Raw genomic sequence first — 26,126 nt, 5'->3', positions numbered from 1 at the left:
ATATTTTATTCAACAATAGATTTATTACGAATTTAAAGCCACCGATAACCACCTTTAAAAATGTTTCACCCGCTTGGAAGTTGAAATTGGAAATGAAGTAAAAAATCAATTGGTATATTTTCATTTTAATTTCGTTTTATTTGTGTTTTTCGGTTTTTTGTTTATTGTTAAAGAATCTTATCAATTCATTTGTAATGTATTTTACAGACAAAGCTTGTTTGCCGACTTCTTTAGGCATGCTTGTGTTTGTGTTTAGTAAACAATTAACGTGTTTAATTTACATCTGTTGAACCAAAGTATACTTACGACTAAAACCATTATGCTTAGACTTACAATTCAAATTCGCGCTTACAAAGAATCTAGGTGTAGAGTACAAATTATTACGAGTAGGTATTTCCAACCAAATAAGTTATAAATAATTTCGTTTTCCTTTATGCTAGAACTATCAAAAACTATTACGAAAATTACGAACTATTGTCCAGTTATGTATAGATAACTAACAAAAGGTTTTATATAGGTCTTGTTTGTATTGTACAGCGCTAAAAAAATTAACAACATACTTTTCATAAAATCGGCTTAGTAAAATATTTTACACTTACGCGATGATTACATTATAAACGTTGCATATGCATATTTACAAAAATAAATGTTAAATTAAAACTAAAAAGCGCTTCGCCAAAGACCACCTGCATGATTTGCTTGTTAGAATTAAAATTGCATATGTACAAGATTATATATACTATTGCCCCTCAAAAGAGATTGGTAAACACTTTTACAACTTATGTTTTTTACAGCATGTTTTGTCCAGTTTGTTATCCGTAACAAAGACTATCTGAATCAATAATAGATCATTTTTCACAGGGTCCATAAATGAGTTTCTTTCTATTTTCGTTTTCAATATTCCAATATTTTGTTTTTTATGTGCGTATTGGAAGTAAACAAATTAGGTATATTTCACGGTGAAGATTGAAAAATGCTGCAACAAGGAACATATCGAAAACGGTTACGAAAATTTAATCTTGCTAATTTCACCGGATTAAATTACGCAGAAAACAAAATTTTGTGGCACATTCCTCGGTGAGCATTGATCTGAATAAAATCTTGATCTAAGTCTAATGACAAGCTATGTATTAAACAAATTAATGTTACAATTAATTTGTGAATATTTTACTTTAGACGAAATTCGAAAGATTAAAATAATTAAGCCTATATACGAAAATGGCTACGGACACTTTCTGTTGCTGCCTCTATTTACAATTTTAATGCGATCCATTAGCATAATTTCAATCAATTAACCCTCGCTTTGTACTCTTTTTAACTTACTTAACTAACTTGCTTAATAAGACAAGTAGTTTTTACTTTCATCCTTTTGGTTGCTCATGTTTGGGTTTTAAAAATATTATTTACAATTTTGTTAGTTCCGGATTTTGTTTTCGCTGGTCTCTCTAACAATTACAGTTTGTATTATTTGCCAAGTTCTGTACTAGGTAATGTGTTTTAAATATTGCTTGCATTTTTTTTTTAAGTCTGGCTAAACTGTTTTTTTGGGTAAATATTGTAGTTAAGTGTGATTAATATATACTTTTTATTTCTACGATTATAAGTAATTCAAAATTTAAACGAAAGTGACACAAAAATATATATTATGTAGGGATAGACCATCCGCGCATCTACTTTCGGCTCCTCTGCAATGGCGAAAACGGAACTTTTTCAGGATTGATTGAACTTAATAACTAAAAATACATATTCAATTAGTAAATAAGCCAAGAGTGATTTCTAACATTTTTACAACTTCAAATTTGGCTGCCTAATCTGTATTCGTATTCTATGTGCTATGTAAGTTTATGCTTATATCGCGCTACATAGGCTCTATTTAAAGGTGTCTAGCATATACATGTGCATATATATATATTGTAGGTTCCTTGTTTATAAGTAGGTTAAGCGGTTTGATTGCTGTGACATAAACGATACTATAAAGTAACTAAGTAATTTAGTTAATCTTCGTTTTCAGTTTTCCCAAACTCTCTTGCTATGCAAAGTGTGTGTTTGTCTCCCAATATACATTCATTGATAGCATTTGGTTGCATGGCGTCCGTCTCCTGATTTCAATTCACATTACATAAAGGTGTGCAAGCTCATACTTTATGCGCCTTGTAATTGTTGTTATAATTTGGTTTTGCAAAATCAAAGAACGGGTTGGTTGCTTTAATTGTTTGGTACCGGTTAGCTATTATCAGATACATAAAATTTGAATCAACCTGCAATAAAGCGGCCTTTGTATGAAGCTGTATTACTTTTTTGTGGTCAGCAGTTGGTTTAGTTTACTATGGATTGAAAGGCATTCAATTAAGACTTTTCAGATTCAAGGTTTTCTCAATATCCACATACCTAATCAGACGGCATCGCGCCTGGTTGATGCCGTGGTAACTTTCTCCAAGGCACCTGCAGCGGCGCCTGTGCCCAATCGCTCGATGACCCGCGAGTCACAGGATATTGTCCGCTGCAAGCAGCGCGATCGTTCGCTCATCTTCTCCTGCTGCTGCTCGAGTAGTGTGGGTGCAGCATTGAAGTGGCCACCTGTAGACGGTACTTGGTTAGAATTGCTAGCCCAATTATACAAGGGTCAATTATAATTTACTTACCTTTTGGCTTATCATCAAACATGTGCAGCTTTTGAGCCGTACTAAGTATGCTATTCACCGTACTTAAGGTGGTGGCCGCTGGATCTACTATCGCATTCTTGGATTGCAATCTTCCACCAGCGACGCCCAACGCTTGCTGCAAATGATTACCGCTGCTGCTTCCGCTCTTGTTGCTAATGCCTCCTTTATTGTTGTTCAAATTGTGGTGAGCGTTTTGCTGCGGATGGTGCGCACTGATCGAGTTGCGCCGCTCCCGAATCGCCGCCTGAAAGCGTTCCGGCGACTGAAGTGAGCACTTGTTAATGGTCTGTGGCTTGGCAAAGGAGCGATCCTTATTGCTGCCCGGCGGTGTAGTTGGAGTGGTAGGAGTTGTGGGTGTTGTCGGCGTCGTTGGCGCCGTGTCTACCGATGGACGATGGCGCATCCGGTATTCGCTGATGGAGAGCTTACGTTTCGGCATGGGAGTGGGGTCTGGAACCGTGAGCATGGGATTCAGCCGCGGATCATGGCTGGCGGTCCGCGTATACAGTTTCAATGGTGTGGTGGCCGGAGGTGGCATCTCAAGGGAGGAAGGCGCAACTTTGGCAGGAGTTATGGCGCTACTGAGAGGCGTTACTGCTGCAATTCCAATGGGTTTGACTGCCGATAGTGCTGTTGTCTTGGATTTGGTAGACTCCAGATATTCGGCCAGACTGGGCATGGTGTTAGTGACGGGAATGGGGCTGCTAGTTGGCGTCGAAGGGTCCTGCAACTTGCCGTAGATTGTGTTGTAGAAGGGAAGCGATGCTACCTTGGTCGAGCAATTGTTAACCAATGGTTGGGTTACATGGATCGGTGACGGCGTGGGCTGGGTTATCAAAACTGGGATAGGAGCAGCCTTGGGCGTCGTTACGGGCGTTGGAACCAATACAGGAACTGGAGCGGGTGCCGAAATTGGCATCGAGTTAGCTGGCACTGTTGTCGGATGAGCAGGTTTCTGTATGTGATTAGTCTTTTGCTTGTTATCCTTCTCTTTGTCCTTTTCTCGCTCCTTCTCCTTGCCCTTTTGCTTATCGTGCTTTTGCTTTTCCCGATCCTTTTTCTTGCTCTTCTTTTTCTCCTTCTTTTCCTTCTTCAAGGCAGCCGCAATTAGAGCCTGCTGCTGCCGGCTACCACACATGGACTCTCGCCTTCGGCTAATAGCATTCAGTTTTCCGCTAGCAATAGCAGCCGCCAGACTCATAGGACCGCCACTGGCTGGAGTCGCCTCCTGGTGGTTATTCTCTTTACGATGCTGCTGCTGTTGAACGGCCGTGGGCACACTAACCACTGTGGGGGCGGCGAGAGGCAGGCCAAGTCCCTTACTGCTGTTCAATAGGATGCTACTGCTCAGGATCTGACTGTTGGGCTTGGTGAGTTCCTGCTCAAAGTTGGTCTGACGCTTCTTAGTTGAGGGTGGCGTTCCATGCAACGGGGATGGCGTGACCACCGGAGTCGGAGTGACTGGTGTAATACACATAGACATGGTGCGGCGCCTCATTTGCTGCTGCTGTTGCTGATCCACGTTGTTGTACGCTGTGTGCTTGGTCTTGCCATTTGCAGTAGCAACTGGCAAACTAGGTGGAACTAGGACGGGCGCTATCGAAGATTTGCTGTCTGGCTTCGATGGCTGAGTTGTCTTTTTCTTGGTGTCAACAATTTGCGAAGTTGAATTAACATTAACTGCTGCCTTTTGCTTCTCCTTATCCTTCGATTTTTTCTTCTCCTTTTTCGATTTTTTGAGCTGCTTCTCCTTGTCGCGCTTTTCATCCTTATCCTTGGATGATTTTTTCGACTCAGTGCCACTACCGCCACTGCTGCTATTGCTCTTCTGGCTGGGGGAGGCGGAGGTCAAAGCTGCGGTTGCCTTTTTGTTTCTAGACTGCAAATAGGAAATGTTAGCTGCATGGAACGACAGCAAACGTTCCTGTATATCGTGCTCGGTGAGATTTTTGGTACTTGAAGGAGCAGTTGTTGTTGTAAGTGACGCCGCAGCAGTGTTAGTTACCGCCGATGTAGTTGCATTTGATGCAGCTGGTATCGGAGGAACTGAAACTGGAGGCACTGTTGCTACTGGCGCTGGTAGTATCGACTCCAGCTTTGGCTTTTTCTTTTGCGGTTCATCCTCCAGTTTGAGAGGTGGTCGAGTCTTGAATGCCACTTTGCTCACATCGAGCAGAGTTGTCGCAGCGATTGTTGCCGCAGTAGGTGTTGCAGTTACAGTCGCTGTCGAGCGCAGCAGAGACTCGCCGGGCTTGGGTTCCACCTTTGTTGGCTCCTTTTTAGACACTATCTCTTGACTTGGCTCCACTTTGGGCTCCGCTTTCGCTACGGTATTTTCAAGCTTTGGTTCCACCGGGGCGGGCTCAACTTTCGGCTGTTCATGTTCCTGCCGTTCTTGCAGCTGTTTGATTTCCTTCTCACGCTGCTCTTCCTCTTCGCGCTTCACCTTCACCATTTCCTCAAACTTATCGCATGCCTGGCTCTCCTCTCGTTCCACATCGATCTTCACATCATCGGCCGCAGCACTTGTGTCCTCCGGCTCGATCTTAACCAGATTATCCTCTGCCACTATTTGATGAGTACCCGGACTGGGTGAACGGAGGATGTCTACGTCGTCATCTTGCTCTTGATGATGGTTTTCTATTTCCACCTTCAATTCAGTCATTGCGACATTCTCTTCTGCTTCATCCTTTGGCTCCCCAATCACGTCGATATGCGTCTCATCAGACTCCACGTTCGTTCCATTGCTTACGACCACCAGGCGCCTCTTCTTAAGCGGAGTACTAAATCCGTTCGCCAGCGGAGAAACAGTTGGTACCGGCTGTGGAGAGGGAGTGGCAGTTACCGACTGATTTTGTGACTGCTGAAGTTCATCGACTGGTGTGGTCTCTTCGCTGATAGCTTGTCGCAACCAGCGCTTCTTCACTGACGAATTGTTTTGTAGTGGTAGGTGCAATTGTTCCCGAGCAGGAACAGCAGTTGTGGACTCTGCCTGATGTATAAACTGCTCTACCTTCAGCAAAGCCGGCGCTGGCAAGGATTCGCCTTGCGGTTGGCGTTGAAGCTGCTCACGCTCGCCGTTGATTTCGCTCATAGCAGCCTGCACGAGGCTGTCCAAACCGGATGCGTGCTGCTGTTCTGCCTGCTGGAACCAACTGGACATAAGCGACTTTTTGGTCTTGGCCCCACCGGGTGGGTACTTGAATTCGGCTAAGGAAGGCGACGCTGAAGCCGGTGCCGGTTGCTGCTGCAGTGGTCCCATAGCGGCCTCAATTAGCAGACAAGCACTACTCACAGAGGCTGGAGTTGCTGGCAGGGAATGTGATTGGGATAATGGCGACTTGAATGGCTCATTCGGTGAGGAGTTGTTGTGGGCCAAGGCCAGAAGAAGACCCGCCGCCTGATCCTCGGATCCGCTGTGATGTGACTGAGGATGCTGACCTTGATCCTCCGACTCGGAGTTGGTTAATGCATGAGACTCTCCATCCGACTCCACTACGATACTCTTCCGTCGTTTGTTATTGCTGCCACCACCCGAGCCCAAGCCATTCGTGTTGTTATTCAAGCTGCGACTAACCTTTCGCTTTTTCTTATTTCGACGTTGGGCAGCTGCCGCTGCGGAGTTAGTACTCGTCGGCGTCTCCACATCCTCGCTAATGGAGTTTGAGCTATTACGTTTGTTGGGCGAAGCGGGCGAGTTGCTCGCCTGCCTCTTGCCACCGCTGCTCTGGCGTGTGTCCTTCTTTCCGCGAGCTTCTTGTTTCTCCATTTTTTCAATAGCTCGCAGAATGGCCTCCAGCTTGCGATCTTCGCGCGACTGCTTCGGCTTATCCTTGGCAGGCGTTCGTGTTGTGGGAGTAGTTGTGGAACTTGCCGACACATCATCCTCTTTGGATTCCGATGACGAAGGAGTTGCTGCTGGAGCCGTAGCAGCCGAAACAGGTGTCACTGGCTGCTGCTGTTGTTGTTGTTGCTGCTGGGGATGCTTGGCAGGTGTTTTCTTTCCGCCCACCACCGAGGATTGAGCACTGACCGTAATGTTATTGTTGCTTATCACTGGCGCCGCACTTTTTGTGGGTGAACTTAATTTGGTGGGCATTGTCGCTGGAATCGCCTGTGCTCCCGTTGAAATTACTATCTGCGGCTGATGCTGTACGGGTTGAGGCTTTTGCTGACGCTGTGGCGACTGCGGGTAGTTGGGCTGCTGCGATTGTTGTTGTTGCAGTTGATTGGATTGCTGTTGTACTGCTTGCTGGTTATGTGGTTGTTGATGCGTATTTTGCTGTTGCTGTTGCGGTTGCGATTGCTGCTGCACTGCTGCCACTTTGATTGGCGACACTATATGCGAAGTGGGGGCGGCATGCAGTGTTTGCAACGCACTCACTGCCATTCTAGCCTCATCCGCCATTTGCTGCTGCTGCTGCTTCTGCTGTTGCTGCAGAAAGTGTTGCTGCTGTTGCGCACCGACCACATGTTGCTGTTGTGCCACAAGCGCTTGCGGCTTTGGCGATTGCTGTTGTTGCTGTTGCTGCGGTTGTCGAACAAAATAGGTGGCCATGGGCTGCTGCGCAGCTGCTGCTGCTGCTATAACAGCCAAAGGCTCCTGACTTTGCTGTGATTGCTGCTGCTGCAGCAAGGAAGTTTGCTGCGACTGCGGCAATACCACGTGAGCTTGTTGTTGTGCTGGTTTTGGCAATTGGGGTGAAAGCATAGGCGTGAGCATCGGCGTGGGCAGCGCAGCTAGGATCTGTTGCTGATGCTGTTGCGTTGGACTGCGCTGCAAAAGCGACAATTGTTGCTGCGGTATCTGTTGCGGATGCTGTTGTAAGGTCGGCGACTGCATCTGGGTGGGTGTCGGTGAGGGAATGGACACCGACGGCGAAGAGGACGAAGTGCAAATACCGGAATCGTGTAGCACACTGGACATGGACACCGAGCAAGAGTTGTTGCTGCTGCTACTGCTTCCGCCGCTGTTGTTGCAGTGCACTCCTGGAACTGGCGCTGTCAGCGATGTTGCTGTCACAGACGTTTTAAAGCCCAAATTCAATTGTCCAAGCTGCGGACTGTTTAGTCCCATTTGACTGCTCTCGCCGCTGGAGGATGTGGAACGATTTCGAGAATTTGGCAACACAGACGCTCCTGCCGCCACCGTTGCTCCGACGCCCAATCCCATGGTTAACTGTATGGCTGCCGCACTGTTAGCAGCAGCTGCCGCAGCCGCTGCTGCTGCCGCCTTGTTCCGGTGACTGCTCCTGGGCTGCGTAGGTGGAGCTTGAAGCTGTTGCTGGACGGCCAGTGGTAGGGCGAAGAGACAATCACTTCCCATGTCGCAGGCACAACGGGTACTTGTTGGCTGGATGACGGCAGCGTGTGACTTCTTCTGCTCCACCGCCGTCAAGTCGTGTGGCTCGTGGCGGATCGTGATCTCCGTCTGGGCACGTATGTGTGTTAATGCCACTATATACAAATGCAGCGTTCCCTTCTCGAAGTAGTGCTGCAACTCGGCATTTGGTCGGCAAGATCGACGCACGAATCGTGCATCGTTGCCATAGGTCCGCGTATCCACACACACCTCCGGACCCTTTAGGTAGGATGGTGGCTGCTGCGCAACTTGTGGCACACTTCCGTCCGGCCGAAGAGTCTGCATGGGTGCCTCCACTCCGGGCAGCTGGTAAAAGAATACAAACTGTCCCGGAGTCTTGTGCGCCTTGAAGCTGTTAAGGTAGTTGCTCGGCGGCGGTGTGTTCATGTTGACGGTGGGATTCTGGGTACGGAACTGGGTGGTCAGCATATACTTGCCGCGTAACTCGTGGATGGGGGCATGGGGCGACAAGTCAACGCTGCTTATTAGCACCTTGGCGCCTGCATACGGAATAAGCTGTGCCCTCTGCTCAAGCTGCTCTGCACTGCCAGCCGTGGAGAGTTGCTGTTGAATTTGCCGCAACGCCTTATTCTCCGTGTTTTGTATGCTCTGCAATAGGCTAGGCTGCTTCTGGATGGCGTGCAGGCGGGCGCGAAGTTCTGGCGAATAGTGGTTTGTCACCGCATACTCGTAGTTCTCGATCCACTGGCGCAGATTGGCGGCATGCTTCTCGGCGGCTGTTAAAGCGGGACTGCTTCCCCCACCGCTTGATCCGTCTCCGCCAGACTTGCTCTTGCGTTTGCTGCTCTTCTTGCTGGTCTTACCGCTACTGCCAGTAGGAGTACCGCTTCCGCTGGCGTTCTTCTCTCCGCCCATACCAACAGCGCTCTTTTTAGTTTTCTTTAAGGTAGAGGTACTTCCCGAATTCTCTTTGGTTTTCTTCGACTTCTTTGACATGCCGGTGCCCGTGGCAAATCCTCCATTAAGTCCAGATGCCAGTCTGTGCTGTAGTTCCTCTGACATGGGCAAACCACTGCCGAGTCCACCGCTGAGCGTTGTTCCTGCTGCCACGGCTGCAGCACCATTGGCCGCTTGAGTGGCCACCAGCAGCATGTGTTCCTTGCGCTTTTGACGCTGCAGTGCTCGTGCTCTCGCCTTATCCACTGCACGTGGCTGGCAAAGTTCACACATGTACTCCTCCGGGATGTTTTGACGGTCGATGCCCATGCAGTCCACATGTTGCCATGCCCTACAAAAAATAAATCAGGTTTATCATGTACCAGTCTTTTTTAACAAATTCAACATTTTAAGCAATCCGATTGCCTTCAAGTTACGACAATGATACTTACGAGCACTTATCGCAGCATATCATATACCCATCGTCGTGGGTTAGTTCGCATATGCAGCGCGTTACGGAGTCATCCTCGGCCTCGGCTTCTGGTGCTGTTTCAGTCTCCTCTCCAGGATCAATATCTGTGCTGGCTAATCCCATCCGGGAACTACTGCTTATAGCAGAGTGGGCATCATCGTCAGCTTGAGAGCGAGCAACTGAGTAAACAGAGTTTATTAGATTAATATGAATAGCAAGCAAGCGATTGCATATAGCTTTGTGCAAAATGCAAAGGATTTCACTAAAATTTAATTTTCATTTACTTACTTTGCTGACCAAAATAGCTGCAATATCCTCCTACCGCTGTAGGTGTACCCTGGCTACCAGACACCGTGACACCAATACCGCCTAGGGACCATTGCTGCGGCTGCTGGACCTGCTGTGCTGCTCCAGGATTCGTCGTATCACCAGCCGCTTGCTGAGGCTGTTGCTGCTGTTGCTGTGAGGCGTACGTGTGATCCTGCATGATGGCATGCAGTTGCTGCAGACGTAAATCCTGCGTCAGCACTGGAACCGGGCGCACCTCTTCTATGTACAGCTCCTCATCGTTGGCATTCAGTTGATTGGGGCCCAAGGGATGCGCTTGTTGTTGTTGTTGTTGTGGCTGCGCCGGCGGTTGGGACGAACCCTTGACCAGAGCTGGCGAAGACGGTGGTGCTGCCTCCACGTGGACTGGAACGTTCACTGGTGTCAGGTGAAGTGGGGTAGCTGGCGTTGGAGTGGTCGTGGCGAATCCGCTTCCACTGTTACTTCGCGGGCCTGCGAGATTGCTCATACTGTTGCTTTGGGCCAGGTTATTGCTGCTGCCAACTATGCTATTCACGCTGCAATTGAAGAATTATAATTAGGAATTTCTATTTGATCTTTTTTGAAAATATGACAATTTGAAATCCGCCATTGACGAGACTATTTGTACTGCGACTGCAATAAAACTACTAACTAATTGGCCGATAGTTGTAAATACAAACTTTGACACTAGACAAGCTAACTATCGATGCCTTGCACCAAATTGACAATTATTTGAAACATCGATACATTTGACTAACTACTCGATTCTAAAACCGTTTACATTTAAAAGCCTCATTTAATGATGATTAATGATTTAATCTTATTTTTCTGTAAATCATTAACACTTACCCGTGCTTATTGTAATACTCGATGACCGTTGGCGCCTTTCGCCCGCCACCAATCACATCGTGCTGCAGTTGCTGGTGATGCTGCTTCCGCTCCAGAGACACCGCCCTGCTACTGGGCGCACTCACAGACTGGCGACGAGCTGCGGTTGCCGATGACATGTAGGAGGATATGGCCGCACTGCCACTGGCAAAGCCGTGCGATGAGATGCTCACCGACGGCGTTGTGGCCACTGTAACCGGCGGCGTACCAGTGACCGTGATGAACGAAGCGGAGGAGACCGGCTTTGTGCCGGCTGCCTGATAGTGGGCAAGCAGCATATTGCCGGATGCATTTCCACCCGGACTACTTGCAGCGGCCCCGTTGCTGGTGCTGTTGCTATAGATGATTTGGGTGGGTGGTGGCATGTTGCCGCTGCCAGTGGCGGGAACCTGATGGAATCTTTGCTGCTGGCTAAACGACTTCTGGGCCATGCTCTGCAGGATGCGGGCAGACAGTTCGTCGGTCATCTGAGTTCCATTGACGATCATAACATCATCGGTTATCAGTGAGGAGTTCGCTACAGCGTGCTGCTCATTGTCGCTACTCCCGCTACTGTTGTAGTGGGTACGCTTTGTTGCCTGCTGCTGTTGGGGGTGCTGCTGGATAACTGTGCCATGTGAGTTGACAAACTTAATAGTTCCTCCGACGGCGGCCTGAGACTGCTGCAGAAGATATCCTCCTCCGGTGACATTCGGCGACGCTTTGTGCTGCAGTTGCGTTCCCTGCGGTAGGCTGATCTGCTGTTGCACATACTTGCTATTCAGTTTAGTTACCTTCGCGGGTGTCGACGTGGTGACCATTGACTGTTTGGCGTAGGTAGTTTGCTGCTGCTGTTGGGGCAATGCAGCAATGGACAAGGCAGTCGTCTGTTTCACAAACTTTGCCTTGGCCCCCGCCTTGTAGGTTTGCTGCTGTTGCTGCTGCGTGATAAAGGTTTTTAGCTGCTGAGCCTGTAGTAGTTGCTGCTGCTGTTGTTGTTGCTGCTGTTGTTGCTGTTGTGACATATTGCTAACACTCTTGACCGTGATCTTTTGATTGGCCTTTTTGAGCAGAGCAGCATTCCCACCTATCGTTGTCGCCGTGGCATTCACATACTTTGGTTGCGCCGGCTGCACCATTATCTGCGACGGTGATGCCGGGACGTACGACTGGAGACGGGTTGCCACTCTGGAGCCCAAAGTCACTTTCTGTAGGGTAGCATGAGGATGTTGTTGCTGCTGCTGATGTTGCGCCTTAAATGCGCTGATGCTGCCAAACTTCTGGGGCTGCTGCTGCGTCTTAGCCGGCGACGCACTCACATACGGCAGACTCTTGGCTCCCAGATAGTTGAGCTGCTGCTGCTGCTGACCGGCTGCTCCTTGGACTGGTGCCTGTTTGGAGAGCACAGTGAGATTACTAAGCAACAGTTTGGAGTTGTGCGGTGGTGCCGCAGCTGATGCGTCAATGATGACGTTGCTGGTGCTACCGTCCGTGGTCACAATCTTGTAGATCTGGGGATTAATTAGCTCCTGACCGGAGCTCCCCGAAGAGGCTGCCCCCGCAGCTAAAGCTCCGGTTCCGGCTGCTGTACGCACCGCGTACTTTTGCGACTGATTGATCGACTGAGACTGGCTGGCGCTAAGGATCTGGCGCGTACTTATCGACATGCGACGTTGCATGATGCGCAGTTGTGCCTGTGTGGACAAGCTGCTGCCATCGATGACGATATGAGGGGGTGGCGGCTGTGGCCCACTGGCTACTCCGATGCGATTTATGCTGCTGGTGCTGCCGCCGCCACTGCTACTGACAGCAGGCTCCACGAAAACCGAGTCGTGACTGGACATGGGCATGGTGGTGGTGCTGCGGCAGTTTGGTCCGCTAACTAAAATTAGACGTGTGTTTACAGGGAAGGAGCCTTGGCTCGGCTTGAGAGTTCACTCTTTTGATAGAGTATGGTTTCGGTCTCGATTTAGTTTCTATTTCACAACACTACTTCACAGATAAAGCCGTCATGTTGCTGCCGGTTCTGCTGATGCAGATTCTGCTCCTGCTGTCGCTGGGCCTTTGTTGACGTGCCCCCAAAACATTGGGGGCTCAATGCATAACCTCTGGCTCTGGCACGGATGACGGAAGCTGAAACTCCCAGTGGTGACAACTGTAGGCGTAGGCGGTGGTGCGCGCTCGATTTGCATAGACGGTGTCCAACTCTGTGCCACATCACATTGTCAGCCATCACAATCATAACGCTGGGAGAGATTCGGCAACTTCCACTGCGTGCTCCCCGGCTTCTTCGCTTTTGCGTCCTTTGTTTGACTCCCTGTATACGGAGCCTTATCCTAAAGCTGATCCAATCTCGCAAAACTAATAGTCCCGCCCAATTGATATTGCGTTGTTGTCCGTCGTTGTATGTTGGATATTGAATTCTTTGGATACGGTCTTTCCATAAACGATATTTCGTTGTATCTGCAATGAGTAAAAATATAACTATTAAATATAGGCCATACAGAACTATTAACAATAAAAAGTACCAATTTAAAAATTAATTCTTAGCTGTTTTAAACAAAAACGTGGTAAACAAACAAATGTAAAATAATGTTAGAAAATAATTAAAGCAAAAAATTAAAACAAGGATGCATATCTTCGGATGTAAAGTTCAGATTTTATTTTCTAGTGTACCACGGGTACATTGCCTTTATCGATAAAAGTTAAGGAGCTCATCTCTATTATCCAGGAGTAGCATTGCCAACTGCAAATCAGATTTGAGTTATGTAACAAAATAAAAAGCACAGCACTGCCAACGGGCGCCAAAAATACGCATGCGCACTTCAAACATCAATATCCGCGTTTATTCTACGTATGTATTTTCGTCTACGCTTTCGGAATGTGCTTCGTGGTGGCTGCTGCACTTGCTGTAAACTTGAACGCAGCATCACGGAGCGGAAAAGTGGAAAAGCAGCGAAACAGCAAAGCAGAAACAGTGTGAAAGGTGCGCCAAAGCTAAAGCAACAAAGGGATTGTGCATTGTTTACACTTGTGTGCGTGTGCCTGAATACGTGGATGTGTGTAGGTGTAGTGTGACCCCCCTGGCCAATAAAAAAAAGCACTAACAACGTTTAGCACTTGTTCATTTGGCTTTTGTGGAAACAAGTTTTCCTATTTTGCTTTTGTTTATCCGCATCGCTGAAAGGCTAATGCAATTTTCCAACGCAATATGCGTCCCAAATCAATTAATAAACATTCGACTATTTTACAAGTTTGCTAACTTGATAAGCTTTGTAAAGGTTAAGATATTACATGTTCTTATACTATGGAATCTACTATTGGGTCACTAATAAATGATTTTTTAATAATTTAAAGACCTTTCATTTTCTATCATTGGAATCAATTTACTAAACGTTTTTAAACGCTTACACCTCAAAAAACGACCGTCTCTGAAAGATGTCGACATTTGCCAAGTACTGCCACTGTTCTCTAATTCTCTAATTTACTGCACATTCCGGGCGTTTGCCCCGTCATTCGCATTGCAAAGCAGAGAGCCAAAGCAAAAAAGCAAAGCGGAGCGAAAAGTGAATGCACTAATTTCGCCTTGGCATCCGGCGCGGCATTCATCGCTAGTAGTTTTCTTCTTCTTGTTTTTCTGTTGTCGTTGCTTTTGTCGCTGGCTTTTTAGTTTCTTGTATCTATTACACATTACACAGGCCACTTGCACTTGGGCATATCTGCCATATCCCACCTGCGTGTGTGTGCGACTGCTTGTGCGATTGTGCTGGCAGCCAATTTGCGCCTATTGTAGATACAGTTTCTAATTGGAATAGAGAATGGGGAGCAGCGCAATTGATTCCCCAATTGAATAGTAAATCTGGGAACGAAATGCTTATGTAACCATTGGGTTACTGCCTATAGATTGTGGGATACAAGATGCAACTACATATGTAAAGGCCACCACCAGGTTAATCGATAAAACTGATTTTTCAACTTCAAGCTGCGTTTTGATAAGCCAGGATGTTGAGCTTAGAACTCTTTGATAGTGACTGTGGTATGCATTTCTCATTTCCGTTACATGTTTTGTTTCATATTTCTCAATGGGCCACAAAAGATAACGCCACACATAGAGCGGTTGGGGCTGTCGTAAATTTTGATTTGGGTTACAAATACACACACTAGCATCGACGCTACATCTCAACATTTAGAAAGAATCTTACAATGCTCTTAGTTAAAAATACACACGAAAGAGCGAGGGGCGAAGGAGAATTTGGTTCGCTCATCGTCGGAAAGAAGGTGAACTACACTCACACACACGCACGTGTGCGGGACCAACCCTACCCCAACCCCAACAAATACTACAACAACAACAACAACAACATCCGCAAGTAAAATGCGCGCCATAAACAAATTACACACAAGCTCACACAATAAGCCCCATTCGCGCGCATTATCGGTTCGTGGGTGTGAGCAAGACAGCAGCAGATCCCCGTAAATCGTGCCTGCAAATGCACGTTGAAACTTATCGCGAGCACACAAACACATGAAAAGTGGCCACGGTGCTTTCGTACAGGGGCGGTTCCAAGGGGGTTCATTTGGGATATACATATGCGCCAAAATCTAATTCATTATATCAACAAAATATTATCGAAAGAATTAAGTTTTGTTTGCTGTTTTCTTTAAATTCCGAGAGCTTCCCCGCAAGCAGGATTTTTAATCCGCCACTGCTTTCGTGTCGTTTTTGTTGGGGATTTCTTTTTGTTGCTATGGCTTTTGTTGCATCGCTAGATGAAGTAGAACAAATACAAAGCTTATCGAGGCTCGCAGACGCACACATCTAAACGAGTGAGTCGAAAAGAGAAAGACTCCTATTGTGATCTACGGAATAAAAATGAACCTACAATTAAAAATAGTAATGCTGCTCATATTAGCTTGTTGACCAATGGACTACGTGACTGCACAATATCAGGGGCATTGCTTTGGCTGTACTTTCATTGAAACAGTCGCCAAGCGTAAAATGGGTTTTAGTTTTTGCATACCAGCTACAAAGTGTCAACTTTAATTGCGTCTTATTTTAATTCACTTGCTCGCTAGTTCTGGTCCGTCTAATTCGGTCAATTACTAATCAAGAATTGAGACTGCATGGGATTTTATTATGGATATTACACCATTAAAAAAATCTGTGGGGTTGGGAGGTGGTTTTAGGGGGTTGTGGCGGTTTGGTTTCGTTCCGCGACAACCTTTGAAATTATCGAATGGCTTAGCTTTCGCGAAATAATATTTTGACGATGGTCTTGTCTGCGCTGCGCAGAAAATAACGAAAGCCGAGCGCAGGCAAAAAGTTGTCTATCAACTTTTGCTTTCATTTTGTGGCGAAAATTCGCGCGTACAAAGCACAAGGCATAAATAACAATTGCAAAAATCACGTATGCGCAAAGAGCAGAACAGGAACATTCGAGCAATGCCTGTAAGCGAGAGCGAGACCACCATAGCTCTCCCCACACACACACTAACACTTAGCTATGTTAACTGCGGCCAACTTCACGGCGTACAGGCGTGTAAACGCTGGAGCACGCAATAAAAAGTTTGACGAAAACAGGGCGAAAGAAAATAAAATAAAAACTATATAGCTCTGTGCTAACATTCTGGATAATGGGAACAACATGGCGTCGTCGATATCGTTCAACTAATTCTCATCAACTTTAATTTCACTTTGCGGTCGATTTGTTGTTAAGTTTTTCCGACTAGCTGATGCGCATGTCAAAATTTTGGTAGAGACAACAAAAACACTGCACGGCATACACATTGCAATCCAAATGCGGAGGGGTGTGCCAAATCGAAATATGATTTTAATACTGATTTAGATAATCTCCTTAGAAACTCGAGCAAAACAAACTAAAAACAACTTGAAATTTAACAAAACAATTGCTTCGGGTTGGCAACTCTGTGCGAGGGGCATAATACGCACATCTACCTTCACGTTGCACAAAACGGAATCGAAAGCAAAACAAATGAACCCGCAAAGCTGTGCGAGCGAGCACGCTATACTGACGGTTAGTTGAAAAAAGAATATGCAATCAAATATGGCGACACACAGTATGCAAAAAAAAAAACCATACAAAATCGACGCATCAACAAATGAAATATTTATTTAACTGGCTCGACTCAAAATAAAATCTGAATTTCATATATATGTGATCCAATAGATATGTATAACCCATTCGACTGTATATTTTTCGATTCAAAATATTTCCGATTTGGGCGCGCACTCACATACAAACACACACACTAGTTTTACTCACCGTTTACTCTGTTATTTTGAATTTTCACTTCATTTTGCACAACTTAATTTAATTTAACGACAAGCTACGTGGTTTATTTTTTATTTCGAAACTTTATATTTCAATTTTATAAATACAAATTAAATTTGTATACACTTTAACACTGGTTCTTTTTTGTTCCGTTGCACATTGTTGATTTGCAGCATTTAAGTGATGGCGCGACGTTGTTTCGAACGTTTACTACCTGCACAAATTAAAATGTTTCTACTTTGATTAATCAATTTTATTATTATTAATACCGTATGGCACAAGAAGCAGAAGACAAAACGCGCAGGAAAACACATAAACTGGGATTGCTTAAGACGTGTGTAAGAGCGAGACGACCAGTCGGTTTGAGCAGACCATATAGCTAGTGTGACCGTTCTAGCCTATGGACAAGACATGCCAACTGACTATTATCGCCTATTTTATTTTGTTCGCCTGCCCTGCTTCTTCTTCTTGGTTTTTGTGTTGCGCTGTTTCCCTGTTTAGCCTATTACTACTGCGCCTGGCCATTCCGAAATGCTGTACGTACATATTTCGATTTCGCCTTTCCGCCTATTCGTTGATACCCACACAAACGTATATCTGTGCATGCCTTTCTACGTAGGTATGTGTAAAATCTATACACACGGATGTTGGCGCACATATACACAAAAAGTAAAATAGTTATGTTATTAACTATTTAACCACAAGCTATTTACATTTTAGGCACTTATTAATCCTATTTTCCAAAATACAAGGAATAGATACAGAAACGAAGACATAGTAGAAAAACAAACCTACAAGTAAATGACAATTAGTTGAAATTAACTTATTGGCCACCATACTGCCGAAGAGTGCGAAACTAATTCAGAAGCGAACCACTCAGCCAAGTAAACTATATTTTTTTGTAGAATTAGTTATACCTCTCCTACACTCACACAAATATTATATATATGTATATATAGACCGCGGCTAGTACACGTTTAGCGTCGTCTCGCTCCCACCTACGATCCGCACGTATTTTGCCTCTCACAATGTGTGTGTTTTCCTCTTTTCCAACACGCTAATAAGAAATCGTCATTTTTAAAAGTGCTTTTACAGCCAAACTAACATGTTTCACAGGGGAATTTCATAGTTCTGCGATTGCCGCGTTCGCATACTACGCTCCCAGTTATTTTCACAAATTTTTTGTTGACGTTTCGAGCACAATTTCCACACGTTTTGCTCACAACTTTCCGCTTCTAAAAAATTAGAGACTGACCAACCGAAGACGGTCACACTACAGCGGAGCGATAGATCGTTATCGCTCGACCAGGGATCCTATACTATTAGCCTTGCCGATATATATTTATTTATATAGTAAGACCGTTTTTCGTTTAGTATTTTTTAGTTTTTGAATATATTATCTAAGGTATCTATGGTAAATTTAAACGATTTAAAAAAATTCCATTGCGTTGCATTTATATTATTGTTTCGCCTGCAAAATGAAAACTGACATGACTACTATTTTAAATAAGTTTTTGGTATTTTATGCAAACTAAAAGAGAGCCACACTGCTGTAAATATATTTTATATTTTACATTTATTTACTTTGCTTCCATTTCTCAATGAAGTCAAATTGAGGTACTAATAAATAAATAAAGAGTTGTTGAGGTAGTTTCTGTAGCAAACTACGATTTATAAAGTATTTTTGAAAACATAGCCAACTATTTGTTGACCCTGACCCCAGTTGATAATGCAAATGTTCATATTTTAATTTACATAAAAGGGGAAGTGTCTGTGTGCCATGGAAACTAATGTGAATCCCCTGGCCGTAATCCTGGTTTACTTCGATAGCAAGGGGGATCGGTTACTGTACAGGTATCCGTACCAGACTCTCGGCCAAACGGAGGTGGCCAACGACGAGCAGCGGAAGTCCAGGTACTACCTATTAATTCAAAGGGCACTCAGCTTGACTATACCGATTTATTCAATCACAGAAAGCGCAATCCCTATGCCGTGGCCAATACGGACGATCTGCTGCAGACACCCACCCACTTGGGTGCTGCCAAGAGCCAAGGACAACTGCAGGGATTCGCAGATGAGGTCCTGTCCGCTCTGTTTGCTGTTAAACCACAGCTATGCAACCAAAAGTTTGAACTCAAACTGAACGACGTACGCTTTGTCAGTCATCCCACTCTGATACCGCAAAAGGAGCAGAGAAGTGGTCCAATGGCCAAGCAACAGATGCTCATCAACATTGTTTTTGCGCTGCATGCACAGGCCAGCTACTCGATTGTTAAGTGCTACCACGAACTGAGCAAGCGCCTTGGACTGGCGCTGAAGTTCGAGGAGCAGCGCAGTGGCTATCTCACCGAGCAGACGGCTCAAATGGCTCGCACACACGACGAGCAGCAGCAACAGCCGCTGGAACGCACACTGGAGCTGATTGCAGAGCGCTGCAGCTTGGCACAGGCCTTGCGCTCCATCTTCCATGATCTATGCACCACTGGACTGCTGAGTACCTCGCTGAATCACAACCTAACGTTGTGCTTCTGTCTGCCCGCTAAGGCACACCAGCTCCATAAGAAGGGCAGCATGGTGGATCCAGAGACCATAGATCGGTGCCTTCGTGCACTGAAGCCCTATCATGGCATGTTGCTGCTGGTCGACTTTGCCGAATTGTTGGACTGCGTTCCACCGACTGGGGCACGCATGCTATGGCAGCTAGTCGACGTCTACGACCCACTGATCAGTCTGCAGAGCATGTCCTCCAATGCAGACTTGAGTATCGAGCATGTTTATAAGCTCGTCTCGCATTTGGTCTACTGGGCTAAGGCAACTATTATTTATCCACTCTGCGAGACAAATGTCTATGTGATCGCGCCGGATGCACCATTGCACACCAAGTCCCACCTGGTGGAGAAGTTCTCGGCCCGTTTTGCCGGTATGTCGCTGTTCGAGGTGATCTCCGATTTTTCATTGCCCACTTCAATTGGACACTTAACCACGCCACTGCAGCAGCCAGCGCGACAGGGTATCCTCGCACAAATGGTGATTTGGATGCTGCAGCACCATTTGCTCATGCAGTTGCACACGTACGTTCAGTTTATGCCCAGCGAGGATGAATTCGGAGATTCGGCCTCCTGCAGCAACCATCTAAGGGATGCCATTAGCGATGAAGAAGGAGACCAAGAACCAGATGCGGACGAGTTGCATGGCTCCATGCTTAGCATGTCCAGTCATCCGTTGCCAGTGCCAGCGGTATTGGTGGGCGGACATCGTCGTGAGGCGTCCGAGGACCATTCATCACTGGCCTCGGACAACATCGCCGTGCAGCCATCATCCAGCCACAAGTCCAATTTCAGCATCACCGCCTCGATGAGCACGGACAATTGCGACAGCCTCGATTCCATGGAGGATGAGCAGAAGCTGAAGGAGCTGCTACAGGTTTTCAGCGATGCGGATCGAGCCGCCATCCGTCGAATTCCCGCCTCTGCCAACGTGGATGATCTATCTCTGCTTGTGAAGCTGTATCAGATGGGTTACTTTAAGAGCGAGCATCATCTGGAGGAGATCATGTACTTCGAGAACCTGCGACGTTCGCAACTGCTGCAATTGCTTGATAAATTCAGGGATGTGCTTATCATTTACGAAACCGAAGATCCTGCAATTGCATCCATGTACAATACCAAGTAGAGTTTGGGACGAATTTGCATTCCTAGATTTTAATGTTGAATGTTTTTGTTTAGTTTTTGAATATAATCTATAAAATAGGTATGCATCTAATTTTGTAAAGTTTGCGAAGCAAATCAATTTACGCTTGTAGACTACATATTTTGTTATTTATTTGTACAAGCAAGTTCTTAAGTTCAATTCAATTATTGTCAAACTATGTTTTTCCGTGATTTCATACAAATTCAAAAAATTACTCATATTCAAAACAGCGTTACATTTTAAGCTTCGCGCCCATTGTACAGCTTTAAGGTATATCGATAAGTGGGGAATATTCTGATGCTCTAAGAGCCAGATTAAAATAAAATATTTAAAAAATACGAAAAACCCATTTTTAACTTAAAAAAACAACTTTAAATCATAAATCAAAGCTGATAAATTAATAAGATGCGAAGCACAGCTGATTATTCGGTATTTTTTTGTTGGTATATTCCAGTGATTGGTATTTTAATAGTTGCATTTTGTTGATATTGTATATTTTTGATCCTGCCTACGAAACTCTGGAGCTCGGCCACGATGGACATTTCGCAAATGTGCCGCGTTTGCAGGGACGAATCCGACTGCCTGTTGGATATATATACAGAGCCATATGCCTCCTCCAATCGGGTCCAGGAGCAGGAGCCGGTCTTGGCCACAATGCTGAGGGAATGCAGCGGATGCAGCGTGCATAAGGAGGACGGAATGCCGCAGTTCATCTGCGTGGAGTGTGCGGAGGCCGTAAGAAATGCCTATCGGCTAAGACGGCAATGCCGAAAGAGCCATCAGTACTTTGAACAGCTGCGTCTGATGATGAAGGAGCTGGACGATATAGAGTATTGCCTGAATATAGGGGATAACATAGAACCACAGATGCCGGTCTCGGTAATGGAAGCTGGTAAAACGCCGGAGACATCCGAACCTCTTTTAGTTGAGCTTGTGCAGGTTAAGTACATGCCTCCAGAGCCGAAGCCAATATCTTCTCCTCTTCCAGACAACAATGAGCATAAGCTCGCGCAAAGTTATTCTCCAGCAAAGACGCCACACAATAAGTCCAAGAGGAGGGCGAGATCCTACTCGGACAATGACTCATGGAGCCCGGATAGTGAGCTTGAACACGAAGATGATGATAAAATCTGGAACGCCTCAAAACGGGGCAAACCGAAAAGGGTTCCCGGACCATATCGGTGCAAGCTCTGCACACAGTCGTTCACCCAAAAACAAAACCTAGAGATTCACATGCGCATACATACTGGCGAGCGACCCTACAAGTGCTCCCTATGTCCGCGATCCTTTGCCCAGAAGGGCAACCTGCAGAGCCACACACGTTGTCACACCGGCGAGCGTCCCTTCGGTTGTCCGAACTGCCCCAAGCGCTTCCGGCAAGTTGGGCAACTGCAAGTCCACACCCGGACTCATACTGGCGAACAGCCGTTCAAATGTTCCAAATGTCAGCAAAGCTTCAAGCAACTAAACGGCCTACAAAAACACATGTCAGCACACACGCGAGGGAAGCGACGGACGAGCAGCCAAGAAACAAAAAGAAATAAGTTTAAATAGTTAAGATTTGTTAAAGGTATTTTCATATATTGAATGTCCATATAATAATTTCTTGTTTGAAATCGACAAAGCTAGTAATCGCAACCAAAGTGAGAAAGCTGCTTAAAAACTGTTGTGAATCGATCCGATTATCATTTCTTTATTATCTTATTGTCAATATGAGAACATGAAATTGTTTTTAAAACTACACTCCATATGTACTTTCATTATTAGTCGCTAACTTGTTTCTACTTTAAAAATATATCGAACTTATTTTTAAAACGATGATACAAGATGATTAATTACTATTTTAGTTGGCTACATTTTGCCAAGCGTTGCCAAGGACTATTTAAGAGCTTTTCGTCTGGTCCTTGTGGATCCTTTGGTGTGGGTGCGCCTGTGCATGGTCAACTGGGCCTTGCCGGTGAAACTTTTTTGGCAGTCGGTGCATTTGAAGGGCCGCCTCTTATCCACCTCGTTGCGAGTCTCCTTCTTCGGCTGCTTATCGTTCCGGTCCCCATCGTCCTCCTCCTCCTCCTCCTCGCTCTTGATGCGATCCGTAAAATCCCAATCCTCGGCCTCCAGGAGATCGCATGTCTCCTTGTCGCTTTGCTCCCTCTTCACGCGCGCCACGTATTCCATGGTCCTTGTGTAGCGTCTCCTGAATCTCAAGGCCTCACGCAATTTAATAAGGCACGGTTCGCAAATTTTCAGCGGAAAGCCGTCCCCGGTATCCACTGGATATGCGCTGCAGATATTCAGCAAATCAGCCGGCGTGGGCTCCGGTTCCTTGGTTCGCTGTAGATCGTCGCTCAGTCTGTCCCCCAAGCTCTTGTTGTCGTAGATGTCTAGCAGGTCCTTCGGCTCGTCCATACACACCCGGCACATCTTCACCAATTCATCCATGGCTTCGTTGCTTCCTTCGATTCCAAGCAAATACAATTCAAAAAGAATAACTAAACTGTATCGGATGACCATCAAGCCAAAACAGAAAAATACCAATTGGCGCAATTCCAGGGATGCAACATCTATGCCAATAAATATGTATTTAAATTTAGACTTATTTGTTGTTATATCAAATTAACTTATAAATATATTATTTAAAATGAACAATTAATCTAAAATGAAATGTAGTAGCAGTGAAAATTGTAGAATCAGTTGAAAGTATTCTTCATGTTATATTTTTAATTTATTTTAATTGAAAAACTGTAAAACGGGTTTAATGTAAAAATTCAATGCTTTGCTTGCAAGTTTTTTAAATAAGAAGGTATACTTATTTTTAGAATCATTATTCAAAGTAAAGATTCTTAAAACTAATTATATGTTTAATTTAATATTGATGAAATTAAATGATTAAAATTTTTAAAAATGTAGCGAGTTTTTACTGTAGAAATGATTTCCACTACAAATGGCAAAGACCCCGATTCGCATAAAACTGTTGCAACTTGCGCAAAGTTCAACTGGTAACTGGTCATTGTCTTCTAGGCTTATCGGCTTATCGGCATGGAATTAACTTAAGAAACACCATGGACTGCGGAGATAATGACCCAAGCTAAACTTAGCTCCATTTCCAGCCAAGCGGAGCAGTGATAAGATTCAAAAGACTTGGATTACAAAAGAGTTTATGAAATGTATTGCATATTTAGCGCCCTGTGGGCGTAAAAATAAAAAGAGTACACAAAATAAGAAATATGTAGGCGGGAGCGGGACAATCTACATCTCCACATAAGTGGGCATGGTCATAACACCGCAATTGTTCTTCTTGGCCGACATCAGGATGTAGCCATCGTTGCCCCAGTAGGTGGACCACGAGTTCTTCACCAGCCAGTAGTCCTCTCCATTGATCGAGCCATAGCCCACGGCCAAGACAGCATGATCCAGTCCATCTACATCGTTCTTGCACGTTGGCTCATAGTAAACTCCGTGCGAGTAGAAGCTAAATGTCTTGGGAGAAGCATCAATGGCCACCGACAGAGGACCGTGCTTGAGCAGAGCCAGCTTGAAGGCATTTGGATCGTTGGAGGTCACATTGACGAATCCCTTAATAGGTGCCACCAGCGTCACGTTGTTGACGTGACAGTAGCCATCCTGGCCCAGATAGGGACCGTACTCCTCCTCCGTGGGCACTCCGCCGGACTGCAGCATCCACTGGTACACGCGGAAATCCTCGCCACCATCGCAGCCATTGTTGCCATAGGCCCACGAGCAGTCAATCAACGCCTGCTGGGAAAGCCGGACCAGATTGCCGCCATTCTTCAGGAAGAAGGCGCCCTCCAGGTGACCAATGGTGCCAAATGACCAGCACGATCCGCACACAGATTGATCTAAGGGTAGTTTACGTTTTAAGCAATTCAATATTATCAAATTCATCTAAGTAAGTACTTAGGGAATGAATGAACCCACCTTTCACCGGAGTGACAGCGCCGTATAGCCGCCAGTCGTACTGGTCGGGAATCTCGTCCTTGTACTTGGGCACATCATAGGGGAACGGTTTGCCGGTGTTGTAAATGCCCGATGATTTGTATCCTCGTCGTGCCTTCAACTCCTCTTCGGTCTTGTCGGCCAAGTGATTAACGGCCAGCGTGTAGGTGAGTTTGGCCCTGTTCTTTGAGTGGATGTAGCGCAGGTTCTGACGGAAGATGTTCTTGCGATGCTCGTGTTCCGTGTCGCTGTGATAAGCAACTCCGTGCTTGCGCTTGAAATGGTGGAAGGCCTTGTCCACATGCTCATCGGTTCCGGATATAAACTCCTGCATGGGATTGAAGGTGGCATAGTGACCGGTGCCGGGTCCGGGGAATCCGACGCACTGCAGGCTGTCATCGATCTCGAACACCTCGTTGGGAATATCATCGTGCTCGTAGCTGTCATAGTCCAAGTAGTAATGATCGTAGTGCGATCCCAGCAGGGTGTTATAGCCCCTCATCTCGTAGCGCACGGGAATGGGCATTCGGCTGGAGGGATAATGCGGCGACTTCTTGTACCGCACCCACAGCGTATAGATGTTCTTCTTTTGGCCAATTGTCGACTCCAGGCGGAACTTGTCGCACGTGTAGCCCAAAAAGGATTCGGTGCCCACCAGGCTGAAAGGTTTCGCATCGGGCAGGATGCTCTGAATATCGACAGCCTGGTCGGCGGTGCCATTCACCTGCAGACAGGTTAGCTTGTTGTTCTCCGTCTTGGTGGTAATCGGTGCCAGCTTCAGCAGGGTTCCGTACTGACCCTCGCCAGCCAGTTGGTATGTCTTCACCATTCCGCCGTAGTAATCGATGCGGGATCGCCTCGTATTCTTGTCATACCAGGCGTAGAAGGGTTCCGCAATCTCGGCGTACGGAATGTACAGGGTTCCTTTGACTATGTAGTTTGGATCCCATTTCGGCGGATTCGTGGCATTAGCTATTGTCGTTGGCGAAAGTGTGGAGAGATTCAGATGAGAAATGAGCGGGAACTTGACAATAAGAAACGGTAAAGGGCAGCCATCGAGGTTTAAGCTCACGCCATTGCTTATATACTTCGTATATATACAGCTGCGGTCAAAATAGCAGTACATGCCCTTTTACGTTTATTTGATCTAATTTAAAAGTTTAATAAAAACATGTTCTTTTTACTTTTTAAATATACTTCATGGCAAAAAAAATGATGATAAGCTAAAGTTTCAATCCTAAAACGATGACCTCGATTGTTTTAATATATGCATGTGTGCATTAGTTTAAAGCGCACACAAACGCAGAAACAATTACTCTTTGTTTGGCTAAACACTTTAGCATTCTAACGTCTATAACTCACCTGAGAAAGCCAAGCCTGCGAGCAGGGCTAAAGCTAAAAACACTTGCATTCTTGAGAATTCACCAGAGAATTGTCTGGAATATTAATTGATCCCGACTCTAGTATACTACCTATCTTTTCGAAGAATTAAACTGTTCTGCCGGCTCAATAGTCCGATTGCTTTAACAACAACTTTCTATGGGTGAGGAGATAACGCCGCCGTGAAAAACATCGGTATTAATCGGTTGAAGAGCTTTCTAGTTTGTAATAAGAGCTTA

At 45.7% G+C, this 26,126-nt stretch overlaps 5 protein-coding genes across 8 annotated transcripts; 2 read left to right on the top strand and 3 right to left on the bottom strand.

Moving 5' to 3' along the window:
- Positions 1 to 121: 121 nt before the first annotated feature.
- upSET lies at positions 122 to 18,143 on the bottom strand. 2 transcript variants are annotated; one of them, NM_001274890.1, is made up of 8 exons: positions 17,891 to 18,143; positions 16,855 to 17,077; positions 10,553 to 13,033; positions 9,683 to 10,239; positions 9,375 to 9,573; positions 2,643 to 9,274; positions 2,389 to 2,577; positions 122 to 2,324 (listed from the first exon to the last, which is right to left on the bottom strand). In NM_001274890.1, the coding sequence occupies exons 3-7, from the start codon at positions 12,418 to 12,420 to the stop codon at positions 2,393 to 2,395; spliced, it is 9,441 nt and encodes a 3,146-aa protein (NP_001261819.1). In that variant the 5' UTR covers positions 12,421 to 13,033; positions 16,855 to 17,077; positions 17,891 to 18,143; the 3' UTR covers positions 122 to 2,324; positions 2,389 to 2,392. The 2 variants fall into 2 exon arrangements, with proteins under 2 accessions (NP_001261819.1, NP_648681.1); NM_140424.2 differs by having other exon boundaries at positions 17,969 to 18,143.
- Positions 18,144 to 18,389: 246 nt separating this feature from the next.
- Positions 18,390 to 20,890, top strand: Nprl3 (Nitrogen permease regulator-like 3). 3 transcript variants are annotated; one of them, NM_168570.1, is made up of 3 exons: positions 18,390 to 18,480; positions 18,626 to 18,777; positions 18,837 to 20,890. In NM_168570.1, exons 2-3 carry the CDS (start codon positions 18,644 to 18,646, stop codon positions 20,533 to 20,535), a joined length of 1,833 nt encoding a protein of 610 aa, NP_729945.1. In that variant the 5' UTR covers positions 18,390 to 18,480; positions 18,626 to 18,643; the 3' UTR covers positions 20,536 to 20,890. The 3 variants fall into 3 exon arrangements, with proteins under 3 accessions (NP_729945.1, NP_648680.2, NP_001261818.1); NM_001274889.1 differs by having other exon boundaries at positions 18,461 to 18,480; NM_140423.3 differs by having other exon boundaries at positions 18,452 to 18,777.
- Positions 20,891 to 21,018: 128 nt separating this feature from the next.
- CG17359 (uncharacterized protein) lies at positions 21,019 to 22,370 on the top strand. The gene has a single exon (NM_140422.3). It carries the CDS (start codon positions 21,088 to 21,090, stop codon positions 22,105 to 22,107), a length of 1,020 nt encoding a protein of 339 aa, NP_648679.1. The 5' UTR covers positions 21,019 to 21,087; the 3' UTR covers positions 22,108 to 22,370.
- Positions 22,215 to 23,079, bottom strand: CG17361 (uncharacterized protein). The gene has a single exon (NM_140421.3). The coding sequence runs from the start codon at positions 23,062 to 23,064 to the stop codon at positions 22,432 to 22,434; it is 633 nt and encodes a 210-aa protein (NP_648678.3). The 5' UTR covers positions 23,065 to 23,079; the 3' UTR covers positions 22,215 to 22,431.
- Positions 23,080 to 23,698: 619 nt separating this feature from the next.
- CtsK1 (Cathepsin K1) lies at positions 23,699 to 26,039 on the bottom strand. The gene is made up of 3 exons (NM_138985.3): positions 25,870 to 26,039; positions 24,490 to 25,479; positions 23,699 to 24,410 (listed from the first exon to the last, which is right to left on the bottom strand). The coding sequence occupies exons 1-3, from the start codon at positions 25,916 to 25,918 to the stop codon at positions 23,800 to 23,802; spliced, it is 1,650 nt and encodes a 549-aa protein (NP_620470.1). The 5' UTR covers positions 25,919 to 26,039; the 3' UTR covers positions 23,699 to 23,799.
- Between the last annotated feature and the right edge of the window lie 87 nt (positions 26,040 to 26,126).

Source organism: Drosophila melanogaster, chromosome 3L, assembly GCF_000001215.4.
Source record: "Drosophila melanogaster chromosome 3L".
In the NCBI taxonomy this organism is placed as follows: domain Eukaryota; kingdom Metazoa; phylum Arthropoda; class Insecta; order Diptera; family Drosophilidae; genus Drosophila; species Drosophila melanogaster.
The sequence above is the reverse complement of the archived record's forward strand: the minus strand, read 5'-3'. Positions and strand labels throughout refer to the sequence as shown.